Source organism: Ursus arctos, unplaced genomic scaffold, assembly GCF_023065955.2.
Source record: "Ursus arctos isolate Adak ecotype North America unplaced genomic scaffold, UrsArc2.0 scaffold_6, whole genome shotgun sequence".
Taxonomy (NCBI): domain Eukaryota; kingdom Metazoa; phylum Chordata; class Mammalia; order Carnivora; family Ursidae; genus Ursus; species Ursus arctos.
The window spans coordinates 27005593-27032124 of record NW_026623078.1 but is presented as its reverse complement, the minus strand read 5'-3'; the positions used below and the strand labels follow the sequence as shown (position 1 = coordinate 27032124).

The window sequence follows — 26532 nt, the reverse complement described above, 5'->3', positions numbered from 1 at the left end:
ATACCTCCTTTGGGCTGATGACTCTTAATTCACATCCCTAGTCCAGACTTCCTGTGTGTCATCTATCAAAATAGTTTATGGGACACATGTACTTGGCTGTCAAAATCAGCACCACCTGAGAGGAGAACCATCTTTCTCCCAAGAGCATGCTTCTCCTGTGATTTTGTTGGACATCACCCACCCACTCAGCTATGAAACTTGAGAGACGTCTTATGTTGGACTGTTTTCTCGTCTTCCAGATTCTATCAGCCTCCAGGTCTGGCCACTTCTACCTTCTCATAGTATATTTAACCGGTTTCCTCCTCTCCATGTCCTTGCCACTGCCTCACACATTCTCTCTAGGCCTCCATTCACCCACCACGGCCAGAACGGCTTTGTGGTGAGCAAGTCAGAATGGCTCAGGCCCTTCAGTGCTGACAGCACACGACCTGTGAAGCCCTTGCTGACCTTTTCCACTCTGCCACCCTTGCAGTCCAGTCCTCTGCTCCATCCCTGAGATCTCCCTGCGGCTCCTCTATGACCTTGGAGCACCATGCCCCATGCTCTTGCACTTGCCTTTCCTTCTGCCTGGAAATGAAGATGGAGTAGAGTAATGGCTATTAAGTTCTTCGGTGGCATCCTGTACAGAACTCACCTCGTTGTTTTAGGCTACTTACGGGGTATTTCTTCTACACGACAAAGGTTTCCTCAGTCCAGGGATCCTATCCTGTTCATCTTTGGTCCCCAGAACCTACTCTGGTCCCTAGACATTGTGGGTACCCACGGCACGGAATAAACGAACAGAAATAACTTCTTTATTCCGAGTGGGCTCTCTGGCTCAGCAGCTGCCTTTCTTGGAGACCTGCTCCCTGGGGCCTCCGTCCCCCCCACCGCGCAGGTGAAGGGCTGCCGGGTGGCTCGCTGCCTTCGGGCCGGGCTGGGCGGTAGCCCGCGCGCCTGCGCCCTCTGCTGCTCCGCTTCGGGCGCGTCTCTGTGCGCGTGTGTCTGGAGAGGAGAGGCTTGGGTGACAGGCGAGGGGTGGGGGTAAGAGTTCAGCCTGACTCAGTCTCATTCACTGATTTCTCCGCCGCTGGACCGAAGCTGCCTCTCCAGGCGGCTCCCAACTACTCCTGCACCTCCACAGTCCCCACTTGCCGCCGCTCCACTCTCAGCCAGACATTCTGACCGACAGACTCACGAGTGAGTAGCGGCGGCTTGTGCGCCCGGGCAGCGCGGAGAGGTGTCCTCCCGCGGGTTGAGTGTGTGTATGTGTGTGTGTGTGTGTGTGTGTGCGCGCGCGCGCGCGCGCGCGCCGGGGTGTCCCTGGGACTCCACGCCGGGCGGAGAGCTCCCTGCCGGGAACCGTGTGTCGGTCCGAGCCGGCGCTGCGGTGTGGGTGCCGGCGCAGGCAGCGGTTCCGCCGCCCCCGGAGCGCTGAGGGAGTTTGCCGGGATTCCCCGGCTCGGCGCGCGGCCGCCCGTGGGGTTCCCCGGGAAGGCGCCGGGGCAAGGCGGCGGCGGGGAAGCCCGGGCTGTGAACGGCTGGCAGGCCGGGAATCTGGGAGCAGATCTGGCCCCGCAGAGCCGAGGGAGGCGCCGGAGCGGCCGCCCTGGCCGCTCAGCTTCTCTGCCTTTCTCCCTTACCCTTCCTCCTTTCTTCCCTCAGCAGCATCACAAAGCGCGAAATGAAACCCAGCGCAGCGAAGTCCGGCTCTCCTCTCCCACCTGGTGCACATCACCCCGGGCCGGAGGACGGGAGTGGGAGTCCCCGAGATTAGGGGCGGGGGCTTACCCCGGGGACACACCTGTTTTCGCCTCTCGCCGAATTCGATCGGGATGCAGGATCGCGCGAGGGGTTCTGACACATACTCGCGGGTGTGTATGTGTGTGCGTGTGTGTGCGCGCGCGCGCACTCGCGCGCACGCACTCCGGGCCCACGCTCGCGGGGTGCGCTCGATGTAAACAGCACACCTCTCCCGCGGCCCCCTCGTGCCAAGACTGCTCGGCGGGTTCCTAGCGAGCTCAGTGAGAGCGTGGCGGCATCTCTTTGTTTGGTTGTTGCTTCCCCACCCCTCCGCAAAGCAATCCGATTTTCGGTTTCGCGTGACATTGCGCGCTGGGACTTAGTGTGGGCCGCAGCCTCAGATGCCCCTGGTATTTGAAATTGAATAGTTCTTTTGGGCTGGGGGGTTATTTTTAGTGTTGGGAATACAGAGGCTAGCTCGTTGACCTTTTTGCGGCTGCTTTGGGCTTTGCATACGTGTCTCTAATTGATGAAGCAGACGAATTCACATCCAGTCGCGCACACGTGCTTGCGCACAAGTGTGTACACACATTTCTACACACGTAGCTTTACCCCCGTCTTTTCTTTTTTAAAATCGGTACTAGGAAGGTACTGTTTGTAAAAACAAAACAAAACAAAACAAAACAAAAAAACCCCCAAAACCAAAAACCAAAAAACTTTCCTTTGTTCTTTTGGGCATTTTCTATTTTGAGTAATGGAGTAGGAGTGCCAAAAGGTTGCAATTAGTTCACGCGAATAAAAGACACTGCCTCTGAGTCAGTGCTGCCAGGTTGATAATTATTAACATATAAAAGCAGATGCTCTGTTTAAGGCAAAAGGGGCGGGGCGGGGGCAGGTCCACGGTAGACAATGAGGGAGGGTCTCTGCCGACCGCCTGCTGCTTATTGTTTGGGCACTAGAGGCTGCAGCCTGCAGCCGCCTCCTCCTCTGAGGCTTCGCTCCTCGCTCGTCCCTCGGTCCCATTTGGGACGGTCCGAGTCACCCAGCGCTGGCCCCCGGGGCGCTGAGACGCCAGCCCCAGCCGCCCTTCGCTGACCGCCCTCTCTCTGCTTTGCAGGTTGGCATCTTTGCGCCCGAGGGTGTCGCAAGCCGAGGCGGCGAGGACAGGGCGCCTCTGGCGCAACCAGCCGGGCGGTATGCGGCGCGGGCAACAGCGCTAAGCGCCCCCACGCTGGGCACGGGGCGTACTCGCTCCAGGCGGCGGGCCGAGCGGCGGCGGCGGAGGGGATGCGCCCGGGACGCGCAAGGCTCCTGCCGCGAGCTACCGCCCCGAGGTGGACCCCAAGCAGGGCTCATCGCAGGACTGCGCGGACCCCTGTCCCCCGGGGCACGCGGCTGCGGAGCCTCGGGGCCGCATCTGCGGTCAGGATGCCCTGGGTGCCTCTCTGCTGGTGAGGATGCCCTGCTGCTCGGCTCTGCATCCCCAGCCCCGGTCCCTGGTGGGCACGACTGAGTGGGCCCGACTTCGGCCCCTCGTGCTGGTGGATGAAAAGCGCCGGAGTCCCTGAGTGCGACGATCAGCGATCGAATCTGAATTCTAAGAGCCATGGACGAAGGCACTGGGCTGCAGCCCCAGGAGGGAAAGCAGCTGGAAGCACAAGGCACAGTAGGAGCTGTCCGAGAGAAGTGCGAACCAGAGACCTTTAGGTCCAAGAGTTTACCGGTCCTGAACAGCGCCTCCTGCCGGCCAGACCTCAGTCCTGCGAGTGCAGGAGCCAAGCCAGCCATCGGCTGTACAGATTCTTTGGGCCATCAGGAGTTGAAACAAGGCCCAAACCGGTTGGTCCCCAGTCCCTCTGCTCCTTCCACCTCGGCAGAGACGGCAGGGCTCATGGAATGTAACCACAGGGTGGAAGTCAGCAAAGCCGTGTCGGTGTCCTCTACTTTGGCCACGCTCCAGGGGAGAAGATGCCTCTATGTGGTCCTCACGGATTCCCGTTGCTTCCTGGTTTGCATGTGCTTTCTGACCTTCATCCAGGCGTTAATGGTGTCTGGGTACCTGAGCAGTGTCATCACCACCATCGAAAGGCGCTACAGTCTGAAGAGTTCTGAGTCGGGGCTGCTGGTCAGCTGCTTTGACATTGGGAGCCTGGTGGTGGTGGTGTTCGTCAGCTACTTTGGCGGCCGGGGTCGGAGGCCCCTGTGGCTGGCCGTGGGTGGACTTTTCATTGCCGTCGGGGCTGCCCTTTTTGCTTTACCTCACTTCATCTCGCCTCCCTACCAGATCCAAGAGTTGAATGCGTCGGCCTCCAACGATGGCCTGTGTCAGAATGGCAACTCCACGGCGCCTTCGGAGCCTCCCGCCTGCCTGAAGGACTCAGGAGGAAATAATCATTGGGTCTATGTGGCTTTATTCATTTGCGCACAGATTCTCATTGGAATGGGTTCCACACCTATTTATACCTTGGGACCAACCTACTTAGATGACAATGTCAAGAAAGAAAACGCATCCTTGTACCTAGGTAAGACTTTCCTGTCTTCTCAAATAAGCTTGAAGTCAACAGTGAAAAAGAAACACTTCCACATTTCCCAGGAGATTATATATTTATATATATACACATGCACACGCTATATATATTATTATAAATAATATATATTATATATAATATTATTACCATAATATATTATATTATTAATATAATATTATATATAATATATATATTTATATCTAGCTATCTCACTATATATATAGTATGTATAATGTCATTATATATATTGCATGTATATTTTAAGCATTAAGCTTCAGTTTATTTTATGTTTTTATGTTTTAGCCTTACTGTGGTGTGTTTTAGTGTGGAAGAGAATCAAAATAGCAGAGAGGTCTGTGGGCTAATCATCAGACTCACACTTCACACTCTTTTCCCAAGTAATACAAACTTTTAACTATGGGGTCATGCTTCTTTCTCTTGCTGCCTGCCTTTGTAAAAACTCTACAAGTTTATCCTCTACTGGCTGTTCTTCTAGAAAGTTCAGGGAGGAATAGAAGTACCTGGCTTGTGGAGTGAAGTCTTGGATTATTTACTGCTTTCATCCCCTGCTGCTTCTCGGTCTTGTCCCCCACAGCAGGGCTAATGGAGTGCTACATATAAGATGCTTTACTGCCTCCATACCTGTACTTCTTACATATCACCTGCATCACCATCAAAAAAAAAAAAAAAAAAGACAACCTTGAGTGTAATCAAATGACTAGCATATCTTTACACAGAAGCAAGATCACAAGTTATAAAGTTACTCCAAAGCTATTTTTATTGCTCATTGAAGACCCTTAAGTCCATGAACTTGGTAGCAAGTGACTCTTGGGTTTGGTGATTTGACTTGCACGAATCAGCTCCCGTGAACAGGGGGTGCTTGGGTTAATAAAGGGTGCTGATATGAGACCAAGCAGCCATGGCAGCAGGTAGGAAAATGTTGTTCCTAGAAATCTGTGTGGTTGTCAGCACCTCTCTGTTCTAGCTGTCGCTTCAAAATGGAGCTTTTAAAGGGATGGATTTGAACCCTTGAAAAGAATGAATAGCAGTCATGCTAGATAAGATCTTTCTTTTTCTATATTTCTATATTGGAGTCCAACTAAAAGAAGAGAAAGGATTGTACTTTACAAAAAATGGTAAATAAGCAAATACCAGTTATACTTACCATTTTATTAGCCATGCGCTGATAGGATCTTTGGTGTGGGAATAAGGATGTTTCAAAGGACAGTGAAAATGACACCCCATTACTAGGGCTCCGCTCTTTCCTCAGCACAACTGCTGTCCCCAGAATCCATTGTACAGGGTGTCTGAGCCATGTATAGTCCCCAGTAACTGGCCCAAATGCATTAGGACAAGAGTTCTATAATGTTTTTTTATTATTAAATGCAAGAGAAAGAAATTTTCATTCAGGGCAGAGAGCACTAGCTTATTACTTTGCCTCCTTGTTTTCTAATATCTATTACAACAAATTTTCAAACATATAGAAAATTTGAAACAGTCAGTGAACACCAATATTTCCACCACCTAGACTCAGTAATTGTTCATTTTGTCATATTTGCTTTATCAGCCTGTTTGTGTGTATGTATGTATTTCATTTTTTTTTTTATTTTTGTGGGTGGGGGGCTAAGCCTTTGAAAGTAATTATAGACAACCCTAGGCTTCAGCACGTATCTTATAAAAATAAGGACTTTCTTTTATACACGTACAGGAACTTTAACATGCTAAGTTCATAATCATTCCCTAATATCATCAAACATCCGATCCATATTCAAATTTCAATTGTCTCTTCAATGTCTTTGATAACTATAGATTTTTCAAAACAGGAGACAATCAAGATTCTCATACATTGCATTTGGCCACTAACCTTTTTAGTGGTTTTATCATCTAGAAAAGTGCCTCAACTTTTTTTTCTTTTTTCATCATATAGACTTTTTGAAGGGACAAGGCTCATTGATTTGCAGAATGTTCTACATTCTGGATTTATCTGATTTTTTCCTTGTGGTGTCACTCACTTGTCCTCCATCCCCTATATTTCTTGTATACTGGAAGTTCAGTCTAAAGTTTGAATAGATTAAGACAAAACATTTTTGTCAGACTACTTCAAGGTAATGTGGTGTGTTTTACATTACATGTATCTGACCATTCATTTGTGATGTTAAGTTTAATCATTTGGTTGAGTGGGTGCTTGCTAGGTCTTCCCATTGTAAACATGCTTGTCTCTCTTTGAAAATAATAAGTAATCTTTAGAATGATAACTTGACTCTGTAAATATCCTAATTGTTATTCTCGTTTTTGCTGATCTTTGCCTCCATTTACTTTGAAAACTGAGATCTCCCTTCCACCCCACTTCCTGGACACCATTCACACAAATTTGCTTCATCAAAAAGACAGGTAGAGCCATACACAAAGGGAGAACATCCACTAGTAAGAGCCCTGGGATTTAACTTTTCTGGTCGTGGTTGCCCGCTGAGAAGAAAAACAGCAAGTGCTGGGCTGCTTTTGGGAAGACCGAAAATGAGACATAGTCCCAGCGCCTGAAGAGCTTTCAGTGTAATAAGAAATATTGCTAATTTAAGGGAGGAGTGTGAAGTGACGTGAACAAGGGGAAGAAATTTATACAAACGGTATTTGCTTTTTCTTCCTTCTATTTCTCTTCTCCCCCCTCCCCTTCCTCTTCCTCCTCCTCCTAAGATTCTTTTGAAAAAACTTTGATGAATGCCTTAGGCCACATGCTTTGGGAAACTCAAGAGAGAATTCTCCTTCATATTAAATGGATCTCAGTAAAAGCGACAATGGTTTGAGTACCAGGAATCTTACCTGTACTATTTTATGTAATGTTCTCAATGACCTCATGAGATGGGATTGTTTTCCCTATTTCAAGGATGAGGAAACCGAAGCTCAGAGAGTTTGAGTGCCTTGCTTAAGGGCTTCAAACCCACGTATCTCTGACCCCAGAGCCCTTGAGCCCTCTCTCAGAGCCCTCCTCGCTGCATGTTTTTTGGCAAGAGGCTCTGAGAGCCAACCGAAACCACGGGCTGTGCGGTGTTCAGCAGAGCTCTGAGAATGGTGCAGAAGGGTGCAGAACTGGCCTACAGTCGTCAAACGTGATCGAAACAAGATCCTTCTTAAACCTTTTCAAGCAGCTTTGTAGGTAGCCTCTGTAGAAATTCAAATGAGAGAGACTACTGAGTTATTCTCAGAGCATGAGAGGTGTTAACCCATTATGATGGGGGATTTTTTTTCTAATAAATAACTGGTTCAGTATCTTTGTTATTTTCCACAAAAGTGTTCTGTATTACCTTTTTCTCTATCCACTCCTTTCTTAATCTGTCAGTCTTTCTAGCTTTGCATTATCACCATAGAAGAAAAGATAAAAGCAGGTAGCAGATTCGTAACTGTAGGCACAACCAAATATCTGAATTAACATTAAAACCATTGAAATGAAATGTAAATGTATGTCTTAACCTTTTGAATGTTTGATGTTAACATTCTGGCAGCTTTAACTGTAGAAGAGCTGTGGTCATAGATAAGATACAGCAGCTTTTATACCCACTAAATGCCCTAATTCCTTTGGCAAGGAGAGAGGTTTAGTGTTGACCTGGAGGGTAGAGAAAGCTTTTTAGCTACTAAGAAGCAAGGTTAGTAACTAGACCATGATTTGTAATTGTATCTCAAGGGGAGAGAGAAAACGTGGTCCTTTGAGGGCAAGAACTTAATGAACCAACAGTGAAATGAGAAAGAATGGCTAACCAGGTGGGAAAAGGAAAAAAAAAAAAAAAAGAAGATGCATTTCTAGAATAGAAAGCCACAACTCTGATTGAGGGATATTCAGGATAAGTAATAATTGGCATGGGCTGGCCATGGGCCAAGCAGTGTGGGTGCAGCCGTTCCACCTCCCTGGTGTGTGAGCCCTGACTTCACACCACAGAGAGGGGGCGGGGTTGGCACCGCGCTTTAGAAAGAACGCTGATGAGGAGGCAGAAGGTCTGTATTTTAGTCTGGCTCTACCAGTAACTGGGGGTGAGACTTTAGACAAATCCCTTAACGTCTCCCAGCCTCTGTTTCCACATGGAGATTAGTACATTTGTTTCCCTCACTGTAATATTTTGAGGACCAAATGGGATTACATGTGTGCAAGCATTCTGCCAACTGTAAGAGGCAGCTCTCTGCTCTGTTCAAGTGGAATTCAGACTCATCCCACAGAGTGGGCAGAGTGAGGAGGGAGATATTTTACTCTTTCTGCGTATGAAAACCCTTAACCAGATCTTTTTATAGATGGAAAAAGGAAAGAAACAGTGTGTAGGAAATTAAGACATTGTATAGGAAATTACTCCTTGGAAACATTGTACGGGTAAATTGGATCAACATTTTCAGCAATGTTATATTTTGATTAATTGTGTTTTCTGAGAACCCAAGATTATATTGCCAGCACTTTCTGCATGTCAGCCTTTGATGGCCATCTTTCTTTGGTGTGTGAACATTTATGCAATGTATAATTGTGCCTAGTGTAATAGCGAGAGCTCTTTGGGAGTTTGAGGGGGATCTGTGGTGTCCCAGTTTCACTACTGTGGGTCTTTATTTGCCCACACGGACTGGCAGGACGTTTGGTGAACAAGGACTGGTCCAAGGACATCCTCAGAAGTAATATTATTATCTTAAAATAAATAGCTGGTGGCTTCTCCTTTTTTTTCTTTTTTTGACATTTCCTCAGTCTTGTGAAAGTACAGTGAGGTCGAAATCAGCTGAGTTCTATTTCATCAAGATTTCATAACATAAGCATTATATATGTGTATGATATATATATATATATATATATAGCTCTTTTTGAGCATGGAAACCCTTCAGCATATCTTGTCTGGCTCTACCAGTGACTGGGGGTGACACTTTAGACAAATCCCTTAATGTCTCCCAGCCTCTGTTTCCACGTGGACATTAGTACATATCTCCTTCAACATATCTTTTTTTATTGTATAGAAAAATCTTGATCAGTTTTTAGCAGTGTTCCATAGAACAGCCTACATCTGTATATATATTTATAGTAATAAAAGCAATGAAAGATACATACACGTATGTTTCAGTTCAGCATTCCCCAAACTGTAACCAAGTGTATATGGGGCTTTGACAAGTTAGGGGTTCATTTATCTTGAGCAACAAGCCAGCTTCCTCTCTTGCTGCCTGGCTCTTCTTAGCAATGGCTTCTGCGCCGGAGGCACCGCATGCCTGCTCGTCACAGGGAGAAAGTGGGGGAGACAGCCCCTGCTTACTCTCCAGGATGTCCCCTTGGCCAGATGGAGTCCCCTGGCCTCCTCTAGCTAACATGATTTTGGGGAAGGCCAGTGTTTTCTCATCTCCGTGGAAGAGGAAGGCAAAGAAGATGAAGAGTGAATGCTGAGTGACTTCTGGCTGTAGGAGTCTGCCATACCGGTCGTGTTTCTCTTTTTGTCTCAGGAGCCAGAAAATTCAGGACTCTTTTTTCCCTGACTAGTATTAATAACCTACCGTCAGTGGCTGACAGCATTAATTTTCCGGACCTTTTGGTTGGGATTTTGAAAGGACCCAATAAATAGTACCCTTTCCCTCACTTGAGTTCTGAGTTCATAGAGAAATAACTCAAAGGCGTTAACACATGGGGACCGAATATCACTTTTTTTAAACTGATAGAAGTGAGGTTGAAGAATGTAGCTCAGATCTTTGTGCAGATGGACTTTGTATGTATCGCACCATAAGCAGACCTACTCATCCAGCCACAGGCAATGCTAGACCTCAAGAGCGTAGCAGCCCTGCATCTCTCCATGTGGGGTGGGGCCGGGTCTGGGGGCAGCTTCAATGAAGACTTACGCCAAGACGGAGCAGGGCAGAATTTTTACTCCCTGTGTGCATACTCCCAGGAGGCAAAAAGGAGGAGTTGAGCTGAACATCCCAGTTTATTGCAAAAGTCATCCGTCCCATTAATCTCTTGCTTTCCTGGGGAGGAACAGTGCTGGGGCATGGGGGGAGCCAAGAAAAGAAACATCATGTGGAATATATATTCTCTTCTAAGACTTTTAGCTCATTTTTTATTCTGCTTTAATTTTGCTTGTCTTGTTTACAATGTGTTCATCTTTGTAAGCCTCATAAAATCCTTCTGGAAAGTACACTGTATAAATCATGAATAAATAAAAAAATAATCTCCCTTGAAAGCTGATATGAGGGCAAATGATGATCGAAGGATTTGAGGAAATGATCCAAGACGCCTGGAGAAATACCCAGAACGGGTGCAGGGCAGAGAGTGAGAACCACGTGGCATCTGTGGCCTGTGACTGTCTTGCTGGGGTGTCAGTGAGTCTCACATCTACCTGGGGCAGTTGATCTATGTCGGAGCACATATGTCTTCTCCACCCTCAGCAGTGACTGAATTTGTATCACTGTGTGGTGGCCACTTGTGGCCTCTATTCCAAACTCGTCAGTCTAAGAGGTTGAGAAAAAAACTTCAGGTTCTAACTGACAAGCAGAAGGGTTTACGGCCTCGCTGCAGAAAGACAGTTGCATGCACCTTGATTGATTCAGCCCACCTGCAAAGAGATCAGCCTTTTTAGTAGTATTTATGCCACAGTTTTGAAGCATGATTTTACCGATCTCTCCCCTCCCAGTGCTGTGAAGTCAGTTATGTATGCAGTCTGAAACAGCCCTTTTGAAACTTTAATACGGTGTGAATAACCAGGGTGTTTTTCAAAATGCAGATTCTGCGTCTGTAAGTCTGGAGTGGGGCCTGGGATTCTGCACTTCTAATACGCTCCCAGGTGAGGTCAGTGCTGCTGGTCTGAGGACCGTGTTTGGAGCAGCAGGGGTCTAAAGACCACAAGATGATCTTTGGTTCTTTTCACAGGTGGAAAGTTGCTGTCTGGGCTTGGGGGGTGAAGCCTCTGGTGTCCACACCAGCTGCTGGCTGAAGTTCTACTTCGTCAAGAAGAACCCTACCATCTCTTATTCATTTGTGAAAGCAAAATGGGAGTTTTGGGTATTTCATGAGCTGTGGCTACTGTTTTTTTTTTTTTTTAAAGATTTTATTTATTTATCTGACAGAGACAGCCAGCGAGAGAGGGAACACAAGCAGGGGGAGTGGGAGAGGAAGAAGCAGGCTCCCAGCGGAGGAGCCTGATGTGGGACTCGATCCCAGATCACCGGGATCACGCCCTGAGCCGAAGGCAGACGCCCAACGACCGCGCTACCCAGGCGCCCCTGTGGCTACTGTTTTGAATTCCACTGTTGTGTGACATCGTGGTCACTGTTGAGTTTAGTAAGAGAAAGTGACCTTAGACAAATGGTGTTCGTTTTGACATTAACCAAAGGAAGCACCACTTTTTTTTTTTTACTGTTTTCTCCACCCTGAAGGCTCTGTGTTGGTGGAACTCTGCATGTCAGAGGTATGTCTGTGAGCTGTGCGGCCTCAGGTGAGCTCACCTTATGAGGCCCCTTGGTGGGGGAAAAGCAAGCATGTACTTGGCTTTGCTTTTTTCTTTCTAAACAATCTAGAAAATTTAGTAGTGAGTTGGGAGTTTGATAATAGATAAATGTAAGATCTGAGTATATTGGAAATGATTTTGAAGAATGAGGATCACAAGTTTTTCCTTTGCAAAAGGTGATCAGACAGAAAAGGGCACAAGCTGGACTGGCTGGCCGAGTTCTCTCTATGGTTAAGTCAATATGTGTCCTAGAGATCATCTCATTAGCCGCATTTGTAAAGGTGATCATTTGATAGGTGAGGAAACCTGTAGGATTGAAGAATTTATTCTATGTGAAACAGTATGGCAGCTCCTCCAGAAATTAAAAATAGAATTACTATGTGACCCAACAATCCCACATCCAGGTATATATATATCTAAAAGAATTGAAAGCTGGGTCTCAAGGAGATATTTGCACACCCATGTTCATAGCAGCATCAGTCACTATAAGAAGAGGAAGCAATCCAAGTGTCTATCAACACATGAATGAATAAACAAAAAGTGGTATACGCATGCAATGGGGTATTATTTGGCTTTAAATGGAAGGGAAATCCTTGGGGTGCCTGGGTGGCTCAGTCGGTTAAGTGGCTGCCTTCGGCTCAGGTCATGGTCTCTCTCAGGTCATGGTCTCAGGGTCCTGGGATCGAGCCCCAGCCCCCGTGTCGGGTTCTCTGCTTCTCCCTCTCCCTCTCCCTCTGTGTGCACTCTCTCTCTCTCTCTCAAATAAATAAAATCTTAAAAACAATAAATAAAAGGAAGGGAAATCCTGACATGTTCGTCTACAACATGGATGAATCTTGTGCTAAGTGAAATGCAAGTGTTTAATATGTACCAGGCTTTGTGCTAAATGCTTTACCATCTTATTTCATTCTCAGAACAACTTTATGGGGCAGCTACTTTTCTTCTTTTCTAGCGTGGTAAAAAACACATAAGGCTAAATTTACCATCAACATTTTTTTAGATATTTTTTAAAAAGATTTTATTTATTTATTTGAGAGAGAGAGAGAGAGAGAGAGCCAGCATGAGCAGGGGGAGGGGCAGAAGGAGAGGGAAAAGCAGACTCCCTGCTGAGCGGGGAGCTTGACATGGGGCTTGATCCCAGGACCCTGGGATCATGACCTGAGCCGAAGGCAGACACTTAACTGACTGAGCCACCCAGGCGCCCCACCATCAACCATTTTTAAGTGTACAAGTTAGTAGTGTCAAGTATATTCACATTGTTGTGCAATAGATCTCCATATGTTTTTCATCTTGCAACAGTGAAACTCTATATCCATTAAACACTAATTCTCCCTCCCCTAGTTCTTGGCAACTGCCTTTCTACTTTCTGTTTCAATTGTTTTGACTACTTGAGATACTTCATATGAGTAGAATCACACAGTCTTTGTTGTTTTGTGACTCGTGTATTTTGCTTAGCATAATGTCCTTGAGGGCCATTTGTGTTGCAAATGGCAAGATCCTGTTCTTTTTTATGGCTGAATATTATTCCATTGTACACATATGCCTTTTTTTTTTTTAATCCATTCATCTGTTGATGGCCACTTGTTTGCTTCCAGTTCTTGGCTATTGTGAATAATGCTGCTGTGACTATATCTTTTTGAGATTCTGCTTTCAATTCTTTTGGATATATACCCAGAAATGAGATTGCTGGATCATATAACTATATTTTTCATTTTTTGAGGGTCCCCCACACTGTTTTCCATAATGACTGCACCATTTGATACTCCCACCAAAAGTGCATGAGGGTTTCAACTTCTCTGTATACTCACCATCACTTGTTATCTTCTGTTCTTTTGATTAGTGGCCATTTTGATGGGTGTGAGTTGATATCACATTGTAGTTTGGGTTTGCATTTCATTAATGGTTAGTGATACTGAACATCTTTTTATATGTTATTGGCCATTTATATACCTTCTTTGGAGAAACATCTAAATATTTTGCCATTTTTAAATTGATTATTTTTTGTTGTTGGGTTGTAGAATTTTCTTATATATTCTGGATATTACCCCTTGTCAGATACATGATTTACAATTATTTTGTACCATTCTGGGGGTTAGCTTTCCACTCTGTTGATTGTTTCCTTTCATGTTCAGAAGTTTTATGGTTTGGTATAGTTTCACTTGTCTATTTTTTACTGCCTGTCCTTTTGGTGTCATATCCAAGAAATCATTGCCAAATCCAGTGTTGGATCCTTTCTCCCTATGTTTTCTTCTTTTTTCTTTTTCTTTTTTAAAATTTTTTATTTAAATTCAATTTAGTTAACATATAGTGTATTATTAGTTTCAGGGCCTATGTTTTCTTTCAGGTGTTTAATAGTTTTAGGTCTTTCGTGTAGGTCTTTAATTTGGGTTAATTTTTGCATCTGCTGTAAATTCAGAGTCTACCTTCCTTCTTTTGCACGTGGACATCCAGTTTCCCAGTATCATTTGTTGAACATGGTCTCCTTTTCCTGCTGTGTAGCCTTGGTTCCCTTGTCAAAAATTGACAGCTATGTTTATATTTTATATATTTCTATATTTTATGTATGTTTATATACATTTTATAGATGAAGAAATCCAGATTAAACAGTACATTCAAGGTTATCTCAGAAGTGGCAAAATCAGCACCCAAGGTCATCATCCAAAGCTGAACTCTAAGCATCAACATTATGGAGAGAGGAAGGGACAGAAAAGTTTATAAACTTCTGATGTGATTTGACTGAGTTTCTAAATTTTATTATCTATAAAGGAGGTGAGGAGCTAAGGCTAGTGGTTTCTTAGATTCTTTTTTTTTTTTAAGATTTTATTTATTTACCCAAGAGAGAACATGCAGAGAGAGAGGGAAACACAGACTCTTCCTGAGCAGGGAGCCCGATGTGGGACTTAATCCCAGGACCCTGAGATCATGACCTGAGCTGAAGGCAGACACTTAACTGACTGAGCCATCCAGGCACCCAGTTTCTTAGATTCTTATCACCACTTAAGTTCCTCAATTCTGTGTCTTCTCAACCTGACCTGATATGGTCTTTTTCTGGAACTTTGTGCTCAGGTCTGGAGAGAAGATGTAGTTGGGTCTGTTTTTTCTTGGGCCATTAGAAGGTGGTCTCTTGAGCCCTTCCTCCATGCCCCGGTGGCTTGACTGATAATCACCATGTGACAGTTATCCTGTGGGAAACTGGGCATTCCTTTAAAAAAATTTATTTATTTATTTATTTATTTATTTATTTATTTATTATTTTTTAGATATTATTTATTTATTTGAGAGAGAGAAAGAGAGCACACACAGTCTGGGGGGATGGGCAGAGGGAAGAGAAAGATGAAGCAGAATCCCTGCTGAGTGGGGAGCCCGACTGGGGGCTGTATTCCAGGACCTGAGATTACAACCTGAGCCAAAACCAAGAATCGGACTCTCAACTGACTAAGCCACCCAGGCACCCCTAAAAAAAGTTTTATAGAACAAACTCTACCCCAACGTGGGGTTCAAACTCAAGACCCCAAGATCAAGAGTTTCATGTTCTACTAACTGAGCCAAAGTGAGGCATTCCTTTTGCTCTTTTTCAGGCAGCTGTGTGTTACCTGATGGTAAATTCAGAGTCTCCTTCCCCTCCTGGGATTTATGATTGCTTGTAGAACTGTCACCCTGCAAAAATGCTAATCCCTGTTACCTCATATAACCTAGAAAGGCAGGTGCATGTTACTCTTGCTCAAAAGAGCATATTTATGTAATTAATATTTTCAGCAGGATGAAATTACATAATTTGCAACTGTTTGAAATTGAATTGTACAGTTTCTGACTGTCTAGCATGTGGGAATTCTTAGCTATAATACTTTAATAATAATAATAATAGTAATAATGGGATTTGGTTTCGTCAGGTGTTTTCTTATTTTTTTGGTCTTGAATTTTTATGAAGGAAATAGAAGTTTAAAAAAATTTTTTTTCTTTTCTTTCTTTTTTTTTTAAGAAGAGGGGAGAATTTAAGTGAGTAAGACTATGCGTAGTGAATTTGAGACCTTAGGCTTTCTGGCCATAAATCTCATATATATATATAAATCTGAATAAATCTACTTCTTTTTTTTTTAAGATTTTATTTATTTATTTGACAGAGAGAGACAGCGAGAGAGGGAATACAGCAAGGGGATTGGGAGAAGGAGAAGCAGGCTTCCTGCCAAGCAGGGAGCCCGATGTAGGGCTTGATCCAGGACCCTGGCTGGGATCATGACCTAAGCCGAAGGCAGACGCTTAACAGCTGAGCTACCCAGGTGCCCCTGAATAAATCTACTTTTGATCAATGTATGGAAGATGGACCAACAGTCCTCATTTGCAAAATGTCTTTGTATTATTGGGTGAAAGCTATTTGCCAGTATTTTGTCTAGAAATATGCTGTTGGAGTTTAGCTGGAAGGGGAAACTTTCCTGATTTGTACTGAATTTTGATGGCTTTCCTTTTAGGTGAAGGACATCAGCACCTTTTAACAAGATGCAAACATGTTCCTAAGATAAATCTGAAAAATTTCCCATGGGAAAGACTTACTTAAAAATACAAATATAAATCTTAGGGGCACCCAGGTGGCTCAGTTGGTTAGGCATCTGACTCTTGATTTTGGCTCAGGTTATGATCTCATGGGTTGTGGGATCGAGCCCCATGTGGGGCTCTGTGCTTGCGGGGAGTCTGCTTGAGGATTCTCTCCCTTTGCCCTTCCGCCACTTGTGCATGCTCTCTCTCAAGTAAATATTATTTATTTATTAATTATTATAAATGATACTTATTTGAGAGAGAGAGCACAAGCAGGGGGAGCGGCAGGCAGAGGGAGAGGGAGAAGCAGACTTCCCGCTCAGTGGGAGCCCGATGTGGGGCTTGATCCCAGGACCCTGGGATCTTGACCTGAGCCGAAGGCAGACGCTTAACTGACTGAGCCACCCAGGTGCCCCTAAATAAATAAATCTTTAAAAAGATACAAATATAAATCTTAGAATAGTTATTCTGAAATTTGGTTTTGCTGGTCTTAAAAATGTCTCTAGGTATTTCAATGTTGTGAAACTCTCAAAGAAATTAGTTTTAATTTCTTTAGTTAGGGTTGGTGGAGGGCAGTGGTGGCTGATGCAAGAAAGGAAGAGTGATGGATAATCTTCCTCCTAATCTCTGGGTTCAGTTTTTTGGTTGTGTATTGCTCTCTTTTATTCACCCTTTCTTTTTTTTCATTTCTAGAGTCATTGTTGTCAGGGAGAGACCCTTATGTGGATTCTCATGGGATACTTATTTATTCACTTATTTGACATTTCGTGCCACTTTGGGGATGACTAATTCGGGACTTGAACCTTCTGGGTCATCCTGTTTTGTAGGAATGCTAAATCATATACAGATGGCTAATTTGTAATTTGACACAAACTCCACTGTAATTACTGACATGACTTTGACCAAATCATGTAACCTTTCAGGACCTCAGCTCCCTTTTCTGTAAAATAATCTAGTGTGATCGCACCAGAAAACTTCTAGTCTAATCTGTGGTGATTTTCAGAAGCTTGATTAGGGATTGGAGGAGTGGGAGGGGAGTGGCTATATACTGTATACTGTATTTCTTCTTTTTTTAATAATAATTTATTATGTTATGTTAGTCACCATACAGTACATCCTTAGTTTTTGATGTAGTGTTCCATGATTCATTATTTGCATATAACACCCAGCACTCCATGCAATATGTGCCCTCCTTAATACCCATCACCGGGCTAGCCCAATCCCCCATTCCCCTCCCCTCTGAAGCCCTCAGTTTGTTTCCCAGAGTCCATAGTCTCTCGTGGTTCATTCCCCCTTCTGTTTACCCCCCTTCATTCTTCCCTTCCTTCTCCTACCGATCTCCCTGCTATTTCTTATGTTCCATAAATGAGTAAAACCATATGATAATTGTCTTTCTCTGCTTGACTTATGTATTTCTGAAAAAACTAACCTTAAGAAGTGGGTCCTCGGTGATGGGTAGTAAGGAGGGTATGTATTGCATGGTGCACTGGGTGTTATACGCAACTAATGAATCATCGAACTTTACATCGGAAGCCGGGGATGTACTGTATGGTGACTAACATAATATAATAAAAAATCATTAAAAAAAAAAAAAAGAAGTGGGTCCTGATCCCCCAAGAACTTACAGTCTAGTTTGACTGTTTATTTAGCACCATCTGTTCTGGATGGTCTACGATGATCTGTGAGCCTGTGACCTCTGGCAAGTCCCTCAACATCGCAGGGTTTTCAGTTTTCAAGTTTGTAAATTGATGGGCTGGAATTAGAGAGTCTCGAGTACTCTCTGAATAGAGATACATAGGGATGTATGTCTCATACAGAGGCTCTCTACATATCTCTGATTTCCTCGGGACCTACTGTGGCATAGATCCAGAAGCTAGCATATTCAAGGCAGTTGAATCGTATGGTTTAGAGAGTGGCTGCTTGAATCCCACCTCAGTTAACACTGGGATCGTTGTGGGCTAGTTATGAATTAATGTGTGGGATGCACTTAAAACAAGACCTGGCCTGGAACATGGTTAAACACTCAAAAAAAATGTAGGCTGTTATTATTTTTTAAAAAAATTAATCCTGTTCAGGAAGAGAGTGGTGTTAGCTTTCATTGTTGCTGGCAGGGTGTAGATCTCTTTTCTGAACAGGTTGCCTGCCGCGCAAACTATGTTCAGTGTGTCTGCATTGACTACCCCTATTTGGGTCATTGTGTGTTAGGCTAGCCCTGAGCCAGGTGGGATGAGACATGCGGGTTCCATCACACCACTGGTGTTCTTGACTAGCCAGCACCTTTTCTGGAGGTATCCACTCCATCTCCCTCCCCTCCCCAATGATAGGTGGACTCTGTGCTTCCTTGGGTCTGGAGTGTCTGTTATCTGCCCTACAAAGTGGAGAGCGACCATGGGGAGAAAGAAGACAAAGCTTCCAGGTTATAAATAGCTTCCTGATGAGATGCTCTTGCTATGGGCTTGTGATAATTATGATGGGAGCTGTTGGCTATAATCAAGTTTAATTGCTGAGAAGCATAGGGAGGTAGCCCTAAACACATATGCTCACGGGCTATCGTTATGCTTTTTCTGTCCTATTCTAGACTTAAAAATCTCTGATCAGCTCTCCAACCAGCAAGTTCTTGTGTATGAGGGTAACTCCAGTGCCTTCTGTGGTTCTTGGACTGGGCCTGTGACCTTCCTGGGCCCACTTACTGATATCATGGCTCATGTGGTTTATTATGGATGGGAAGTTTGGGTGGATTATATAAGAAAGTCAATACCCCAGAAACACAGAAATGGGCCTTCTTGCTTATCTTCTTTCATCGAGGACACACAGTCTATGTGGGTGCATGTGTGTGTGTGTTTGTGTGTGTTTATATATGTGTGAGTGTGTGTGTATGTGTGTGTGTGTGACAGAGAGAGAGAGAGTGATAGAGAGGAAGAGAGAGAGAGGGAGAGAGAGAGTTGGGAGTGTAGGAGAAAAAAAAACAAAACAAGTGGGAAGAAATGGGTATATTTTTGAGTGTTGCTTATACTGTGTCCCAGAAATATGACCTTATCTTGCTATCGTGGGAGTAGGAATTGTTGCATTTCTTCTATTCTTATTTTTCCAGGGTCAAATGATAGTTTATAGATTATTATCAAAGCCTTTTGTTTTTCCTTCTCTCTTTGACTGTAGTGAGTTTTTTGTCTATCGGTGCTCCATTCAGAGTTTGCATGGGCAAAGAGAGGCAGTAAAGGCTGAATTAATTGATTTTTGTTCTATATTTAATTACTCTTATAAACATTTTTGCCTAAAAAGTGGGAAGGGATTTCTAAAATAAAGTTGGATTCATATCAATGAACCATGTGGTTTGGGCCATGCTATCACAGATAATGGTTGGGTTATCAGTGTTATTATTTGGCTTTCTTTTGTCTTAACAGCACTAGCTCCCTCCCAAGCCACTTTTAAGGCTTCGGTTACTTATAATAACCAGTCAAGTGTCTTAGAAATCTCCACAGACTCCACTTCCTACCCTAAATGCTCAATCAACTTGCCTTTGCCCTAGTACCTCCCATTCATGTTCGCCACCCGGAACCCTCTCCCTTCTCAGTCCTCGTGGATTCCAGTGGACTGTTGTTTGGATCTTAATTATGATTTTTCCAGGATGCTGAGCTTTGCTCTCTATGGACTTTTTCCTGTAGTTTGGCCCATTTCGCCGTACATAGACTGCCTACTTAAGCTCTCAGAACCTCCATTTGGGTCTCTGGGGCATTGGACTGTTCTGGCCTGGAATTCTGACATTGAAACCACGCACAGGTGCTTTGCTGTATATAGCTATAATTCTCAGTAGGGGTTATTTTGTGTCTGTAGCTGGTGAACTCACTGCGTTAGGCAGGACCCAATGTTAATGAGGCCTGTGATCATAAATTACTATGAGTCAGTCACCATTGCTCTGTCCCATAATGCATGCTCTTCCCTTGTCCCGTCAACTTGCAAATGAGGTTACTTACTGACCTCCAGGAGACAAGAAATAGGAGCAGTGCTCACCCACCTTTATTGCAAGAACAAAAACAAAAACAAAACCCATGTACTGTATTTCAATACATGGAAAATGTATAATAATAATAATTAAACTTAACATAATAATGATGACATAGTAATTATAATCATCATGTTATAAGTAGCCCTGGGAGGCAGGGTGTTTAAATGTTCTGACCAAGCTGGTTTTGAATGACTCAAATGATTTTAGGTCTTTGCAAATTTTCTTTTGGCATATTTGATTGTGTTTCTAATACGTTGGTTGTAATTTTTTAAGAAAATGTATTTGCCAAACAAAATATTTACACATTTCATTGACAATTGTATTTAGGTTAAAAAAGAAATATTCCTTTTCCTCTTTAGTGTTGATATCCTTTCAGGTACTTAAAAGATAAATTGTTACTCTAGCTGAGTTATTCGGTTAAAACGTACATGATGGGGGCGCCTGGGTGGCACAGTGGTTAAGTGTCTGCCTTTGGCTCAGGGCGTGATCCTGGCGTTATGGGATCGAGCCCCACATCAGGCTCCTCCGCTATGAGCCTGCTTCTTCCTCTCCCACTCCCCCTGCTTGTGTTCCCTCTCTCGCTGGCTGTCTCTATCCTGTTGAAGAAATAAATAAAATCTTTAAAAAAGAAAAATGTACATGATGATTATTGTACATTTTCTTTAATGAGTTGATTTCAGACTACCCTGCTCATTTTTTTTTTTTTTTAATGCTGGCTTAGTTTTAAACCTGTAGTTTGTCTTGCTTTAAGAAAAAGTGCTATGCAAAAGTAAAACCTTAGAATACATATTTTTTTTCCCAGGTGGGAAGATGAATTTCTTACATTATAACAAGGTTTTCACTTTCTTATGAATCCTTTAGCTATGACTATCAAAAATGTATTTTGTAGCTTTTAGGAGCATATTCAACCATGAAAATCCCACACATGTGGATTCTAATCCAGATATTTATTTCTCACTGGTCACAGAATCTGGCTAATAAATGGTTCTCTCCCTTCTGAGTTTTCTTCTCCCTTTTTTTTTTTTTAAAGATTTTATTTATTTATTCGACAGAGACAGAGACAGCCAGCGAGAGAGGGAACACAAGCAGGGGGAGTGGGAGAGGAAGAAGCAGGCTCATAGCAGAAGAGCCCAATGTGGGGCTCGATCCCACAACGTGGAGATCACGCCCTGAGCCGAAGGCAGACGCCTAACCGCTGTGCCACCCAGGCGCCCCCTTCTTCTCCCTTTTTATTTGGCATCATCTGGGATTTTAATTTGAGAGCTATTAATCCATTCATTGATGTCACAATTCGAGCTTACTACCAAGCCTGTGGGTTCCTACTGGGATCTTACCTTACTCTTAAAACATTATTGGTTGATTATTACCCTTTGCTTTAATTTACTCCTACTGATTTAAAGTCTTATGACTGCTCTAATATAAGTCAATTTGAATTAATGTTTCGGAGAAGACCCTAGGAGGCCTGCAGCCAAATGCTTACTAAGGTTACTGTGTCTGCTCTTCTACTTACTCAGTAAAAACTCTGTTTTTTTCAAAAATGGCTAGATATTTTATTGCTCATTTTATTACCTAATTTGTTATGATTCATTCTCTCTTTTGTATTATTCTTTTATTAGAGATTTTTGTTAGGTAGACTTCGTGTCAACATAGTTTGAAAAATTCATTGGTTTCTTTTCTTTTCTTTCTTTTCTTTTTTAAATTGCCAGTGTGATAATAGGCTTAGTAACTGATTCCCCTTGTGACTTTGTACAATCTAAACCTGCTGTGATTAAATACCAGTTCTCCAGGAATAGTACAAATATGTCACAGTCTGTGTTAACAAAGTATTACTAGTCCCTAATGGACCAGGTTCTAATTTCATTATTGTTAAATCAGAATTTTAATGACCAGTTTAGTCATTTGAACATTATTATTATGTTTTTATGCATTTAATTTCCAGAATTTCCTCTTTCTAGATACTCCTTTTAGTTTCCTATAAATTATTTAGGTTAGAATAAGCTCATTTCATTTAATTCATTAACTTCTCTTCTATATTCTAAGTTTCCATTAAATGTACTTTCCTTTCTTTCTGGTAAAGGATTCTTTTACTATCCGTTTTTTGAAAAGTTTCTTTTATAGCTAAATAATTTTCCTTTCATAATATGCATTTTTCTTTTGACTAAAACTAGAATTTATTATGCCAGAGTTTTCCAATGAACTTACATTCTCCCGCTATATCATGTATATTGTTTCTCTGTTAAATGAACAGAATGTGTTCAAGGTTTCTGAGTTGCACAATTGCCTGTCATACATAAAATAAAGACAGGGAGGTGAGGAGGTGAGGGTGGGACTCAGCTCATCAGTGGAATCTCTTGAGAGCCATTGGAATGGTCACTTATTTATTTAATATGTATGTATTTTAGAGGGGGGAAGGGCAGAGGGAAGAGAAAAGAGAACCCCAAGCAGACCCCACACTGGGTGGGCTCTATCCCAGGACCCTGAGGTCACGACCTGAACCGAAACCTAGAGTCGGATGCTTAACTGACTGTACCATCCAGGTGCTGCATGGCATCGGTGGCCTTTTAGCTAGAGCTTTGGGTGTGGCTGAAACTGAGGAATGAACCAGAGATTCAAGAGGGCAGGTTCAGGAGGGGAACTGGTGAGGGAGGGTGCAGGAATGTGTAAGTGCCCCTCTTTTCTTTCACTGAAACTAAATATAAGAGGAGATGAAGCTCACACACATCAGATGACAACAGTGGGATCCAGTGTTGCTCGGGGACTGGTGGCCAGTCCTGTCATTGGATGCTGTCAAGCCCCCAAGAGGGAGATGCTTTTTGCCCTGGGATGGTGAGCACGGTTTGCACAGGAGTCAGCTTGACTGAGGGACAAGCTTGGGCTGGGCCAAAAGGGTGAGAGGGGTATAATACAAACAGGGAAGACCAGGAGGTGTGAAAAGCACAATGTGGAGGCTGCAAGTCTATCAGGTTGGCAGGAATAGAGCGTCTTCCCAGGTGAGCATGACCACATGTTTGGGCCGGATTGTGGACAGCCTAGAGGTGCTGTGACTTGTAAATGATACTTATACCCCAGGCTTCTTGCATTCAGTAATGCTTGCTTGATTTGGCATCTTCTAGAAAAGCTTTTATTAAAAGTGGCCCCACTGTCCATCTTCACTTAACAGAAAGTGAGAATAGATGAAAATGAAAGCACATAAATTATCCTTTGGAATGTTTCTCAATATTAAAATTAATTGGGTTTTCTGTATTATCATTGAGAATATAATCAAGAGATTAATTTGTGATGAGAAAGTGTGTGTATGTGTGTGCGTGTGTGTGCGTGCGTGTGATTTTGAAGGAACTTAACCTTTATTGGAGAGAGCTTTAATTGTTCTAGGGTAACTGATTTTTCTAAGTTATAACAGACAGTAAAATGGCCCTTAAGTGTGCTGGGGTAGCTCTTAAACTGATTAATTCTCAGTGGGACATTTCGTGTTAATTAGGGCTTTCGTTCTATTGGAGGGAAAAGCAGTATGTTGCCATATATGATAATTCTAAGACTCTAAGGATATTTGAGAATTTAGTCCATTCCTCTGTAAAATGGTCAAAGAGCTTAAGAGAATTGCTCACAGGTAATAGAATTCCAGAATTTCATGGGTTGATTTTATCTTAAAGATAATCCAGACCATTGGTTCTCAAATGTTAGCTAGCATCAGAATTGCCTGGAGGGCTTGTTCAAACCTGGATTTCTGGGCCCCCCCTTAGTGGGTCCAGTCCAGTAAATCCAGGGTAGGCCTTAGAATTTGCATTTCTGTCAGTGTCCAGGTGATTGCTGATGCCACTAGTCTGGCAACAATTTCCTATATTTGTTAGAACTGGGTTTCATAGACTTTGCTAATTGGTTCATTAGTCTGTCCATTCAAGAAATATGTACTCTCCTCACACAGTTTCAGGTGCTGGGGGTTACAGCGATGCACAGACCAAGTCCTGGTGTCCAGAAGCCTCTATTCTAGTGCCAGAGCTAGACGGTACATCACGTCACTTTGGGCAGAGATAAGGGCTGTGCAGGAAAAGAGCTCCAGGTAGGACACTGGAGGAGAGTGATGTCAGGGAAGAGCTCTCTGGGGAGATGAGGCCTCCAGGCAGGGGCTACAGAAGCTCCAACGGTCCGAGGCAGTAAGGGGTTGGGGTGTTTGAAGCTGGTCTTTCGGGAGGAGAAGGGGGGAGAGCCATCTGAGAGCAGGGGCAGCAATGTTGTTACCGGGGCAGCCTAACTGTTTACTTTGCGCAGGTTTCGTAAGCTCTCTGGGCTCCAGTTTTTTCCTCTGCAAGAAGAAATAATACAGTATCTATCTCATACAAGTTTACGAAGAATGTACACTGTTGCGAAGTATATACAACTGTCGTGCGTACCAAGAGCTTAGACTAAGTGTGTGGAATGTACTAGGCAGTCAACAAATCTTACCCATTTTCTCCCGGCATCCTTCTTTCCCCTTTCCCTCTTATTAGTATTGACACAGAAAAAAGACTGAAAGGATTGATACAGTGTTCAAGTAGTCATCTGTGGGTAGCAGGATTCTGAGCGCTTTTTCATTTTTCTGGTTCTTTTTTTGGTGCTGAATTTGTTTGCACTGCACTTGATTGCTTTATAATTAGGGGAAAAAGCTATTTAAAAGTAACATATTTACATGATTATTTTCCAGGAAAATACATGGCAGCATCCACACTAAATCCTATGATTGCTGTTTCTGCCTCACCATTTTGTGATCCTGTTTCTTTGAGTTTTCTTCTTCTCTGAAACCAGCTTTTCTCCTTGACTTTTTAATTTTGTTAGTGATTCTTTCCTTCTCTCGGCCACACGTTGTTGAGACCAGTGAACCTCTTAGTCTCTCATCATTTATCACGTTTTGGAAATTCTTTCTTCTAAATTTCTCACACTACTGTCCATTGCCCCAGCCTAGTTCAGTTCCTGACCACTGCACACCTGGATTATCAGGTTTTCTTGTCCATTGGTTTCTTTTAATCCTTACATAGTGATGCCAGACTAACATCTTAAAATTCCATGTTTCTTATTCATTCCTTTGCTCAAACACTTCCATTATTGAGGATGAAATCCAATTTCTTAGCTTGACATTGAAGGATCTTCACATTTGCTCTTTCTCTGCTCTCCCAAATATTCTACTCTTTACCTTATTTATGGTCGTTTCCTTTCATATTTCTATATATGAGTGCCTTTGCCCTCTGCCCTCTTTGTGTCCAAATTCTACTCATCCTGGAAGATCTTGCTTAAATACATCCTTGTCCAAAGTGTTCACATTTTTGCCTTTGTAAGTTGCAGTAGCATTGCTCTGTTCATTTGTCAGTTAATCACACACTGGCTTGTGATTTTCTCCTATTGAAATGGTATTAATCTCTGTGTCTTTTAACATTTCATGTGCTTATCTCTTCTCTCCAACTAAATTGAAATGTTTCTGAGGGTGCCTACATTTCTAACACCCAGTGCTCTGTAGAAGATGGTTGGTATATGGGATATTGATTGATGAATTCATATATCTTTAATATTTGATAAAAATAGATGCTGGAATAAAAAGCTTTTTTTTTTGAAAGGAAAGACAGAATTTCAACTTCGTTTCTTCATTAACTTTGTTTTTGATTTCTACTATTTACGATGTTGTTTATCCTGAGAGTCTGAGCTTCTTTTAATGGTCAGATCAATATTTGCTTGAATATCTCCCAAAGCAAGCCTTTTGTAATTCAGTTATTAGAGAAAGCCATTACATCGTTGAGTGTAGGATTTTTTTAACATGCAGTAAAGTCCAGTTGGTAAAATCTCCGTGACAGGGAGCCAGTGCCCTGTTATTTATGACCTGGATGCTATTCCTCTGAACCGTGAGCTCCTGGAGGGGAGTTATGCTTTTCAGTCTTCTGCGTGATCCGAAGTACCTGACACAGTGTCTGGCCCACAGTGAGTGCTCATTGTGTGTCAATGAAGAACCCACAGAGCAGCACTGCAGATTTAAAAGGAGGGAAAATGACATCTCAGGTATTTTTTTTAAAGATTTTATTTATTTATCTGAGAGGCAGAGTGAGTGAGCAAGAGAGAGAGAGCACACTCAAGCAGGGGGAGGAACAGAGGCACAGGGAGAAGCAGGCTCCCCACTGAGCAAGGAGCCAGATGTGGGACTCGATCCCAGGACGCTGGCATCACGCCCTGAGCCGAAGGCATATGCTTAACGACAGAGCCACCCAGGGACCCCCGTCTCAGGTATTTTTAACATACTGAATATTTACCATGAATTTTAATTTTTCTTCTAATGAACAAAGCACAATTT

General features: G+C 43.3%; 1 protein-coding gene across 10 annotated transcripts in view; it reads left to right on the top strand.

The window, feature by feature from the left end:
• The first annotated feature begins 992 nt into the window (after positions 1-992).
• SLCO5A1 (solute carrier organic anion transporter family member 5A1) overlaps positions 993-26532 on the top strand; it is a 133297-nt gene continuing 107757 nt past the window's right edge. For all 10 annotated transcript variants that reach the window (XR_006409184.3, XR_006409180.3, XR_006409183.3 and 7 more), the window contains exons 1-2: positions 993-1179; positions 2840-4244. Coding sequence is in view for 2 of the 10 variants with exons in the window: in XM_044382795.3 (XP_044238730.1) it covers positions 3329-4244 (916 nt within the window). In the remaining 8 variants the exon portion in view is untranslated. The remainder of the gene's footprint in view (positions 1180-2839; positions 4245-26532) is intronic.